At 48.1% G+C, this 12,174-nt stretch overlaps 1 protein-coding gene across 2 annotated transcripts in view; it reads right to left on the reverse strand.

Moving 5' to 3' along the window:
• Nucleotides 1–9,818, reverse strand: part of RCSD1 (RCSD domain containing 1) — a 68,992-nt gene extending 59,174 nt beyond the window's left edge. The window contains exon 1 of one of the 2 annotated variants that reach the window (XM_040229950.1): nt 9,630–9,818. In XM_040229950.1, coding sequence (XP_040085884.1) covers nt 9,630–9,635 — 6 coding nt within the window. In that variant the 5' untranslated portion in view covers nt 9,636–9,818. Of the gene's footprint in view, nt 1–9,622 lie in introns of both variants that reach the window. The other variant, XM_040229949.1, reaches the window with a different exon arrangement.
• Nucleotides 9,819–12,174: the final 2,356 nt, after the last annotated feature.

The raw sequence follows: 12,174 nt of genomic DNA on the forward strand, positions 1-12,174 counted from the left end.
TGCAGACCCTCACGGCCCCGTGGAGAGGAGCCCCGGCCCTGCAGACCTCCTCCCTCCTCTCCCGACCGTGGCTCTGAGCAGAGAGGGCTGTGGCTGTCCCTCATGTGTGTGGGCTACCCCAGAGGCAGGAAATTAGTCTTACGACAAGAATCAATGAATTGGCTGTTCATGGCAACCCACTCCAGGATGCTTGCCTGGGAAATGCCCTGGACAGAAGAGACTGGTGGGCTACAGTCCATGGGGTCACAAGAGTCGGACATGACTGAGGGACTCCACCGCCACTATTCACCCTCAGGACAGCAGGGGGAGGAGTGTCACAAGAGAGCCGAGCAATAAGCAAGGACTGACCTGCCAAGCCTGAAGTCTCCCGCCCTTATAATGAAGAGTAGGCTGACTGCTGTCATGAGCTAAATGGTGCCCCCCCAAATATGATCACTTCCCCATCTCTGGAACCTGTAATTGTTACCTTATTTAGTAAAAGGGTCTTTGCAGATGTAGTTAAGGATTCTGAGATGAGGAAATCATCCTGGCTTATCAGTGTGGGTCCTAAATCCAACGACACATGTCCTTACGAAGAGACTCACAGAGTAGGAGGTAAAGGCAACGTGAAGCAAAGATTACAGTGGTCATAGCCAAGAAAGCTGGCAGCCACCAGAAGTTCTAGAAGATGTGGGATGGATTCTCCCCTAGGGTCTCCTGTGACAACTTGGTGTCAGACACCTGGCCTCCAGAACCGTGAGAGAATAGATTTCTGAGACCCCATTTGTAGTCATGTGTTATGGCAGTCCTGGCAAACTCACGCATCTGCCAACCTCACTGGCTTTAGATAGTAGCCCAGAGTACCAGCATCCCTCTGAGTCTTCCATTCATTCCACACGGGCTTGGAATCATCCTTGTTCTTGTCCTCCCAAGTACTTCAATTTAGGCTTTTGTGAAGAGATGCAGGAATGACTAGGCAGCAGGGGCCAAAGACTCCTCCAAAAAGACCCTCTGAGGGCATCATAGAAAGGAGGGTCAGTGGATCAGTGGAGTACTCTCCCTAGTGGGGTGGCACCCTCGCAGACTTAGTTTAAGATCTCTTCGCACTTGTTGCTTAAGATAGTGATAATAATAGCTGTCCCTCTCTCTGCCCATCTCCCCCGACCCCTACCATCCCCCTATAACGGTGCTTGCCAGATAAAACCTAGAAACCAAGCACCACTGATATGGACTTGAAAAGCCTCAAGAAGACTATACACAGACATGCGGAGGCAATAAAGTAATTATGAACTTATTTAGATACATGGATCACACATGCCCTGAAGAAGGGAGGTTCCTGTGCTGGGACCTAGAAGACCTTCATCTTAGTTCTGACTTTGCCACTCATTGACTTTAAGTGTGACCATCAGTATATCACTTATGTCAGTTTCCTCATTTTTTGGTCATGCCAAACATTTTGTGGGATCTTAGCTCCCCAACCAGAACCAGGAATTGAACCTAGCCCCTCAGCAGTGAAAGCAAGGAGTCCTAATCACTGGACCACCAGGGAATTCCTCCTCATTTCTAGAATGAAGGGAATGAAAGAAACAGCTAATATTCCTTCTTGCTCCCAAAACTCTAAGCCATAAAAATGAATTTTTATTTAAACTTCCTTTGTGCCATAGATGCTGGCACTAGTTTCATTCAGAAACACAAGTGGAGCCTTTCAGAAGCCTATCAGATGTGTAGATGAGGACTCGGAGTAAATCTGTACCAGACCTTAGAGGCCCCAAGCCTTGAGCTGCTGGCCTCTCCAGTGGCCTTGGGCTGGAGGAGAACTGGACAGGTCAAGGGGTATGTGGTCTCCCTGCCACACATGCCGTGGGCACTGTGTGGGCAGCCAGAGCCTCTCTAATATGGGAGGAAGAGAACGGGCCACAGGATCCCACCAAGCGGGGTGGGTTCAAATGTTGGCACTTCTGGTAATCACCTTCCAAACTTTGGGCATATAATTTAATCATATTGAATCCCCAGCATCCTCATCTAGAAAACAGATGGAATAGGACTTTATGAAGATTAAAAAGATAAACTTATGTAAAACATGTGTATATAGAAGGTGTTCAACAAGTGGATTACCATGACGGCAAGCTTCAGGTTTCTCCTACACTGACATCAGTATCAGTTCAGTTCAGTCACTCAGTCGTATCCGACTCTTTGTGACCCCATGGACTGTAGCACATCAGGCTTCCCTGTCCATCACCAACTCCTGGAGCTTGCTCAAACTCATGTCCATCGAGTCAGTGATGCCATCCAGCCATCTCATCCTCTGTCGTCCCCTTGTCCTCCTGCTTTCAATCTTTCCCAGCATATGGGTCTTTTCAAATGAGTCAGCTCTTTGCATCAGGTGGCCAAAGTATTGGAGTTTCAGCTTCAGCATCAGTCCTTCCAATGAATATTCAGGACTGAATTATCAGTATGGATGCTGAGAAATGGATTTTGCACTATCCATCAAAACATATCTCGAAAGTAAGACAAGCCACGAATCTGAAGCTTGGGAATGTATTTCAGACATGGAGGTGGGGGTGGGGTGGCCCCAGCAAGGTAGGAGAACTGTCCGTTTGACTCATGTGCTTGGAATAAATTATCGCAGGTGAGGGTCTAGGGGTGAGGCCCCAAGGAAGCCAGAAGCCCTCTATGGCACGTTGTGAGATGTAAATTCTCTGTGACCTCTGGTGTGGGTGCTTGGGTTGTGTAATAGCAGTCACAAGTCTTGGCGTCTTGTTTCTGTTGCACTGTTTTGCTGGACCCAGCCTGAGCTGAGGCACGTGGCTGGCTGCTGCTCCTGGGCCCACCTCGGCTTGTGCCTGTGCTGCCATTGGACAAAGAGGAGAAATGTTGGCTTTTTGGAGCAGGCACAGGACGTGTGATCACAGTGAGAGGAATGTAGGAGTGGGGCTGCAGGTGGAGGTGTGAACTGAAAGAGGAGATTTTGTGTGTGTGAATGTGGTTAATTCCCAAAGTCCTCTGTCAGACAAGGCAAGAGGGCTGTGGGGGCGGCTTTGGTTGAGCTTGACCACAGGCATTCTCTTGTGGCCTGGAGTCTATTTCAAATTGGATTTCTGCCTCAGAGCTTTTAGGTGCAGGCCCTGGGCTGAGTATGCTAATAGTTGGGCTGAAATCTCCTGTTAGCTGTGCACCCCCGGGGCTGCCAGGGAGCCTGGGAAGAGCCCCACTTGTAGGGGAAATCCCCAGTAGAGAAAGCAAGTTTCCTCTAGCTCCCATTAGAGACACTGACTTGAATTCTCACACACCTGAGAACTTATCTTCAATCTTGTATTGTTTCACGTTGTGTCATATGTGTATATTTTGTTTCCCCAAATAGAACAGAGGTCCTTTTATGGCAGGAACTGTAACTTTTATTTCTCTATATCCCCCCTCTAGCTCCGGAACTTCAAATACCTTTATCTTGATTGATTCTCCAGAAACGGACCGCTTGTACCTCACACGATGTTGTTTCTAGCATCAGTGCTTTGGAGGTCATTCCCTCTAACTAGAAGGCACCTCCCCATTTTCTGCACTTGGTCAACTCCTACCCATTCCTCCAGACTCCACGTAGAAACCATCTCTCGCAGGAAGCCTGTCTGAATCCCAGGCTGGGTACGATGCCTCTCCTCTGTCCATGTGAATTCAAACCCCTGTCTGCACATGCCTATAGGTGCTGGCCCTGCTCTTGGACCGGAGCTGTTCAGAGACCAGCAGGGTGAGACATTCATCTTCCTGTCTCCACTGCCTGGCAGCAGTGGGGCCTCAGTATATGCCTGTTGGACCTAATTAAAGAAATATAGTGTGTTGTATGCTATGAATTATTATCAATTATTGAAGATCTAGCTTAGGAAAGAGTTGTGATTGCTATCCCAAGGCCAAGAAGGCGGCTCTGATACAGTGCAAGCACGTTCAAAATGAAGAGCTAGGGACATCTTGGCTTAAGAGAATATCCAGCTCCAAGGCCTAGAACTTAGTGCTTCCAGCCTGGGGGCCCCAACACTCCCCATTGAGTATGCACTCTGATGGCATCTCAAGAGGCTCATTATAGATGTAAAGACCCTGAAAGCCCATCTCACCTCTCCTAGGGAGGTCCTGGGCCCCAACTGCAGAAGCCCATTCCCTCAAGATAAGATTTGACTCATGCAAGACGAATCTCATAAGCTCAGCAGTCATTTCCCACAATTCCCAGGAGATAGATATTCAGGAAACCCAAAAGGAAAAAGATGGAGAGCTCAATCCGCAAATGACCAGGGTACAAGGGCAGTGTCTGACTCAGGTAGATCTACTGGGTAGATGAACTCCTCTGCGTCCCTAGAGCAATAATACTGATGCTGGTGACCAAATCTTAGTACCGTGTTAGCAGTTTCATCGTATCTTCTGCACAGAGTGATTAAAAACATCTACCTGACTCTAAAGGCCAAAATGAGGTGGATATTTATTTTGTGATGAAACAAACCATTCTACCTCTTAAGGTTTAGGCTGAGAGAAAAACTAGGTGAGAGAAAAACTGCAAGCTTTCCAAAGGTTCAGTGGTGCCTGATTCCCTAGGCAGCCTCAATCTCTGTGTCCTGTTTTCTCCTTCACTATATGGCAGGTGGAGATCGTTTCATTCCACCCAGAGCTCTGAGATGTTTAGATTCTAATGAATTGAGTCGAGGTGGTCAAGCTGATTCTGCAAACCTAAAACTATGACTTTAGGATGGCAGACTTGCCCTCAGATTCCTCTGGAACCAAAACGTTCTCTTGAGGCCTTGATAAGATTACCAGGCTGCTGAGCCTCCAGTGTTCAGATTTCCCACAGAAGCGCACTCGCCAGCTTCTGGCTGCCCTGGCTGTCAGCAGCCACGCTGTGGACTGGGCTCTGAAACCTGATTCTGCTCTGGGAATGTGTGCTCACCCCCTCCTGTGAGAGCGTCTGGACCCTTCCAGTCTGCCTGCTGGAACCTTCCCTGTCACTGTGGTCCTGGGAATGGAAGTGTCTATTAAGTGGAAGCCAGTGGTACTTTGAGGGTCCCACAGAGTGGGAGCCAGACAGGAATGTGGGGGGTACTTGGGCAGGCCTGCAAGTCCACTGAGCCAAATTCCAGCTTCCAGAGGCTAAGCAATCCCTTATTATGGCTCATTAGTCAGCAGCCAACATATGGTTCAGTGAGAGGGCGGGTCCAAAATCAGCGAAGGCTGTTGGTGACACTGTGGTAGAAAATATTTAATGAAGTATGGGAATTCTCTGGTGGTCTAATGGTTAGGACTCCAAGATTCCTGGCACAACATCCCCCCTGCCCCGCCCCAATATTAATGAAGTAAAAAGATATCATTGGAAAAAGTAGGTTACAAAATGAATATATTATATGTACCGGTATATACACATACACACTTACCTGTCATTAGTAATACTGATAACCCGTGAGGATGACAAGATAGTCTGAGAGTATTTAACTAACATTCATCACACAAGATCCAGTACATAATAAATGCTCAATAAATACTGAATAAATGGATGAATGACACTATTTGGAAAGGACTGTGGAGTTACCTCAGAGAAAAGGGCTCATTAACTGTCTCCATCTAAATCAGAAATTCACTACATGTCCAGTGGTAAAATTAAACCTTTTAAAATACTCTCAGGTTATCCGGTAGTACCTACAGCTTATATTTAAGCAACTAAGAGTACTGGTGTTGAGAAGACTCTTGAGTCCCTTGGACTGCAAGGAGATCCAACCAGTCCATCCTAAAGGAGACCAGTCCTGGGATTTCTTTGGAAGGACTGATGCTGAAGCTGAAGCTCCAATACTTTGGCCACCTGATGCGAAGAGCTGACTCATTTGAAAAGACCCTGATGCTGGGAGGGATTGAGGGCAGGGGGAGAAGGGGACGACAGAGGATGAGATGGCTGGATGGCATCACCGACTCAATGGACATGGGTTTGGGTGGACTCTGGGAGTTGGTGATGGACAGGGAGGCCTGGCGTGCTGTGGTTCACGGGGTCGCAAAGAGTCGGACACGACTGAGCAACTGAACTGAACTTAAGAATACTGGTTTGATTTTGATGTACAAAGTCTCCAGCTCTTTCTTTATTATACACTTCTCCATGCTGAGTTCCTATCCAGAGTAACTTCACCTAACCTCTCTTCTAGAGAAGAATCATATTTTCATCATAAGAGGCCTGTACTTGTCGTGGTAGGCTAGACATTCCTGGTTAGACAACCTAAACCAACATATCTAAACCTTGTTGTTGTTGTTTTTTTAAACTGATTTTTTTCCCATCTTCAACCATTTAGTTACTCATTCAACAAGCATCTGAGTGCTATCAGGCAGTAGATATATATGGCCCCTGTCCCTGAGGAATTTTCCAGAGAGAGAACCAGGTAAGCAGACAGTTACAGGTCTGTCTAGTACTCTAATTCAGTTTGAAAAAAGGGCCCTGAGTGTGCTGTAGAGTCTGAAGGCATCTGTACAGGCTTCCCTAGGTGGCGATATTTGAGCTGCAGACTGAGAGGGGAAGAGTTCTCTGTTTCTGTTAATTCATTTATCAAGCAAGCTCGTCTCAAGAAATTACATGATGATATAGGTACTGTGCAAACTTCTGGCGACCTAAAGACCAGTAAGAGCGTCACTGCCTACAAAAGGCTTATCACAGACGTGTGGAAGCAGTACTGCCACTCTCCTTGGCATCTCAGAGAACCCTACTCACCTGTGCACCCCGACGGGCTCAAACACAGAAGTCACTTCCGGTTTCTTATAGAACACATGGTCTTTATTCTTCCATTTTTTTCATTCTTGCTCTCTCAAAGTCAGAATATGCCTGGACTCTCAGAGTAGCTCTTGAGTCTGGTTTCCTTGTTCACTCTATATACTGGCATTTCTGCCATATCATCCCTGCTACAAGGTGGATGCCACCTTACTCAACACCACTCAGAGTTTCTTACTGTCCAAGGAGTAGAATCCAGGGCCATCCACTATCTGGCTTTGAGGGCTGCAGCTAGCCTCTGAATCAGAAAAAGGCATCCCTTTGAGGTACAGCTAGGCAAGGAAACTTTTTACAAAGCAAAGTAACCCTTTCTTCCAGATGGCTTGAATTCCAGCTCCCACTCACCCACTTGGGCAGCATCCACTATACTTGGAGGCCCTGTGGTTTTTATCTTATTACTTTCATTTTTTTCTCTCTCTGCTTCTTCATCTTCCTTTCCAGCCAACTGGCTTACTTTCCTGCACAAAGCTGGCATGTTCTCCGTGCATCCATTTCTTATGGCTTCTCCTCCTCACCACCCACCTTTCTTTAAAGACTTCTTTTGAGTCTTACACAGAAATGTAAGAAATACTGAAATACTATAAAATTTAGGGCCTGCAAATGCCATACCCTAAGGCACTTTTGCATTTGAAAATTATGTATATGACAAGATTAGTCTTATTTTCCCTACTGGATTGTGAGCTTTTAAAAGGCATCTTTTCTTGTTTACTCCAGAGGGCTTAAAGAGGGCTGAAGTAATGATTGATATTGTTGATAACAGTAAAGTAACTTAAAAAAAAAAAAGATTCCCCAAAGACTTCCAAAAGTTAAATGGGTTCTAGAAAATGAATGTTGAGTCACTCTTACTGGCCTGGTATAAATTACTAGTATTGGGAAGTAATGTAGCTCCATTTCTCATCAAATATAGTGGCATGTCTCACAAGTGGGTTTCACCTCTCAAAAGAGTTTCACTCTGAGATTTTTCAGAAATTCCCAAATCCCACTCTTGCATATCATGTCCCACCATGAAAAAGTTTACTTCCTGGCTAAGAAATGTCACTTCTCCAGCCTCGTGGTTTCCTCTTTACTTCCTTTACCAGTGTTAGCTGTTGGAGTACTTTTTTCAGGCATTTTGACAAGAGAAGTTCAAAAGCAGTCACTGCCAACCAGCAAATCCATGCCCTGTACAGATTCAGTGTGAACTGACACGCTTCCTGACTGGCCAGCAGTGCCCCTGTCTTGGCAGAATCCCCTGTCAATGACTACACGTCTGTTTATAGACTGGAGGATCTTCTGTTTTCACCACTCACTTCTCTTTTCACCCCCCGCCCCCCTCTCTCTTTTCACTTCCACACAGGAAGTTGCTCAGGCAAGTTTCAGGGTCTCTGCCACACACTGTTCCTTCCTCAACTGAAGAAGAAAGTACCTCTGGAAGGATTCCCTTGTGTCTTCTTAGAACAAATTTGGCCCTCTAACAGTAAGCAATTTGCCTCTAAGCCTAAAACTTGCTTTGCTCTTATCTCCCATTCATTTCTGCAAGAGATTCAAGAGGTCCTAAATTACACTTCACCTCTAGCCAAGGCCTGAGGCACCCTGTACCGTCAGAACAGGAAACCAACTCTTAAAGCAACTTCTTTGGGAACCTTCTTGTTCGTATGGGCATTCCCAGAGCCATCTCCCTTCTTGGTTCGGAAGCTTCAGCTAGGAAAGATCTTGTTGCTCTAGGCTATCTTTGAGTAGACTGGTGAACACCCACTGCTGGGTTTCCTCTCACCCTTTCCCAACCCTAATCTGCCTGGAGTTTCCCCAGTTGACAGATGTTTCCAGAGGGCCTATCTTAGCCTCTGGTGGATCCCATGGGCCCCTGCACTTTATAAAGACTCTCTGAAGGTGATCCCTGAAGAGAACTGATAGAGCTGGACGCTTGACCGCCACTGCCCAGGACAGACCTATTGCCCACACAGAGAAGTCCCAGCGCTTTGCAGGCAGTGAGGATTGCTTAGAAGAGCCAACCTGAGTCCTGGTGTAGAGCAGCAAAGGGGAAGAATTAGCAGAACTGTGAATCTGGAGAGTGCTGAGGACAGCACTGGGGGCAGCTGTTCAGCTTTTGAAAACGGGAATCACCTTTGCTTCTTTTTAAAAGCAAGCCTAACTCTAGCTAAAATAGGCTTAGGGCTAAATGTCAGGTCTATTTCAAGGGGAAAATCTGTGGGAGCCTCAAAATATGGAAAAGGCAGGGAGGAGGGGAATACACCAGCCACTCCTCCACTGGAGGGTGGTTCCTGGATCCCACTGGTTGGAACTGTCCCAGGAAAACCCCAGGCGGAGCAGTGGTGGGCCTCACCCTGGAGCCCCCCACAGATATGTAGCCAGCACACCCCAGTGCATGCAGGGACATACAGGAACGTCTCAAGTTTGATCAGAAATAGTGCCATTTGCCCATGAGGGGTGCTTTCCAGAAAGTTCTGAAAGATGTAACAGACAAAAGTGGGACTTGAGAAGCAAGAGGGCGACTGGACTTTTAAAAGCTCAATTTTCATCGAAAAGGGAAGCCCGTTAGAGGCTGTGCCTCAGGGTAACAGCTCTGTTTCTCTTTCAATATTCATCTCTTCAGATCCGGCGGCTTCTGATTTCTAAAGAGGTTTTGCTCACACATTTGTCCGTTTACAAAGTTTACAGCACCTTTTTTTTTTTTCTGAAGCATTTGAGTCCCTCAGCAAAATAGTTGAACCTCTAGAAAGGCCCCTCCCCTCTCCCTGAGGTCCTCCCGGCCGACACCCTGCCTGCGGGGTAGGGGTCCCCTAGGAAAGGCCGGGGGCTAGCCTCCGGAGTGCCGCAGCGCTGAGCCTCGCTCGTGCTCCCTGCTCGGACCCTGCTCGCGCGCCGCGGGATTCTTTACCTCCATGTCCTCCAGGTGCCGACTCAGCGCCGCCAGCGCGCGTTCGCTCTGTCCCGGGCTCTCGATGCCCGCTCAGCGCTCTGCTCCCGCCTGGACCGGGTTTGGCTCCGGCGGGCACAGCGCAAGTGAGCGGCTGCGCGCCCGGCTCGCTGGCTGCAGGACTGACTGCTGGCTGCCCCAGCCCCGCGCTAGAGAACTAGGAAGGAGGAGAGGAGAGGGGAGGGGAAGGGAGGGGAGGGGAGGGGAGGGGAGGGAGAGGAGGCGGGGAGGGTGGGGAGCTGGGGAAGGAGGCCGGCGATCAGGGTTTAAATTTAGACACAAATCTAAACAGATACTGTCCCCTCCCGGGGCAGGACTCAAGCGAGGGAGCCACGACTCCACTAAGCTGCCCAAACATGGGGATGGGACAGTCGTGTGGCCCCTCTTTCTCGTGAAGTTCCTCCAGGACCCGGGTCTTTGCTCGGTGTCAGTCCTCAACCTCTCCCTCCTTTAACATCTTTCTTTTCGCTTGCCCTAAAGGTTACAGTGGTTCTTCCATTCTTTTTATCTCCCCTCTTTTCTATTTACTTCTTGTATGTACATCTCTACCCCTGTGTCTCCTCATTTAAAAAGAAATTGCATTCGCCGCATACCTGCTTTTCCCGGCGTTCCTGGGCGGAGAATGAGGACCCCCCCTGACGGATAAATGGTTCTCCCACTCCCCTCCTCCTCGCCCCTCAGAGACTGTTCAGGCAGTGCCTTCAACGCTTGGTGTTGCAAACTCAAGTACCTCCCCCTCTGTCAACTCTCTCGCTCTCCACCTCTCAGTCTCACATTTTTTGGAGACCTTTATCAATCGATCCGTCTCTCATCTGTATATCAGGTAGAGGAGGAGGAGAAAAGGAATCCAAGCAAAGTTTTCCAAGCTCCCTGTAGCAATCTGTCTTCTTCTCTCCCCAATTGGATTGATGCATTTGGATTTGTGGAATTTCATCTCCCACAAACTGCTTGTTGCTAAAGGGCCTTTTTGCTGTTCCTAAGTGTACTCTAAGAAATAGAGCAAAGGGCGAGATCCCGAACATCCGATTCCCAGAGGCCCAACAGAACAATCCTCCCCCAGGGCCATCCCAACTCCCTGAGCAGCAAAGAGGCTGAAGAAAACAAAGCGGCGAGGAGGGGACAGGGGAACTGGAATCTGGAGCAGCTTCTCTCTCTGCTACCAGTTTACACACTGGTCACCAGTGCTAGATGCCCCTTCGGATCTGGACCCCTCCCAGAGAAGAAGAGGGGGAAGCCTTCAGAGACCAATGAGTGTGAAGAGGACTGGCCCACAGGGGGGCCTCTGTGTCTTTCTGCAGGGTCCTTGTGCCTCACCCCACCCCAAACCCTCACCCAACTCACCCTGGGAAAGAGACAGTGGGCCAGGTAATCATGAGCACTGTGAAGAGAGAGAGGTGGAAAAATGGGTAAAAGAATCCAGCTGAGAGTTTGCTCACACTACAAAGAACTGCCCTAATTCCGCTCTTTATCCCAGCACTCCCTGCAGACTTTCAGCACTTAAGATTGTTGCTTTGGGTACCAGCCTTAGAAACATGGCCTCTTCCCTGTAGAATCTTCAAGACTTGCCTTTCTGAAACACTGATAGCCCTAACGCCAGAGTGTTTTCTAGTTCATTTAACTTAGCCTAACCTTTATTTCAGAAGCAGATTGAAGGTTGAATTCCTGCTCTGCTAATTTCTAGCTGTGTTTTCTGAGACAAGTCACTTACCCAGTCTGATCCTCATTTGCCTCACCTGTATCGTTTAGTAGGCACTCTGAAAAAAGTATCTACATCTTTTTCTTTTTTTTTTTGAGTAGCTACTTTTATAATGCTTAGCCTCATATACAAGCTCAAATAAACAGGGGCCCAAAATTTATTTTATTTCCAGGCATTCTAAGGTCCAGTGAATGGGATTCTACTCCCAGTCTCTTTCCATTCCAGCCACACAGCTGCAGAAGTGAGAGTTCGAGAGCAGAGTTGGCAGCAAGAAAGGAAGTTTCTTGGTACCTTGCAATGCATACTTGTGCATATAATTTTTTTCCCTTTTCTTTTTTTTTCAAACGTGCAGGGCTGAGTTGGTGATGGGAGCAGAGTCTCTTCTCATGTTTTCTAACCTCCATTTAGTCCTCCTTTCTGCTCAGAATGGGGCTGCCCCAGAACAGGTTTCTGGTTCACAAACAGAATGGCGGAAGTGCCTACCAAAGGAAACCGTTAGGCTTAGATAGCATCACAGTCACTCAAGGTGACTTGCAGCTGCAGCCCACGCCCTGCTTGGGCCTTCCCTCAGCCATGTGAGAACCTATGACCACAATGCAGATAAACTTGGCCGCCACCTTGCTCCCGGGTCTCAGAGTGTGCAGGATAGGATTGCTCCCCCATAGTTCTTTGGGCTAGGAAGAGGCATTTATGAGAGGGAACAATGGAAATGGGGGGAGAGGGGTGAGGCCCAGAGCTGTTTCAGCAGTCCTGAGTAGGTAGGGGCTTGTGCTCACCTTTTCTTCCCCTGCCACCCCTCCTGAAGATCCC

Source organism: Oryx dammah, unplaced genomic scaffold, assembly GCF_014754425.2.
Source record: "Oryx dammah isolate SB20612 unplaced genomic scaffold, SCBI_Odam_1.1 HiC_scaffold_28, whole genome shotgun sequence".
Lineage (NCBI taxonomy): Eukaryota > Metazoa > Chordata > Mammalia > Artiodactyla > Bovidae > Oryx > Oryx dammah.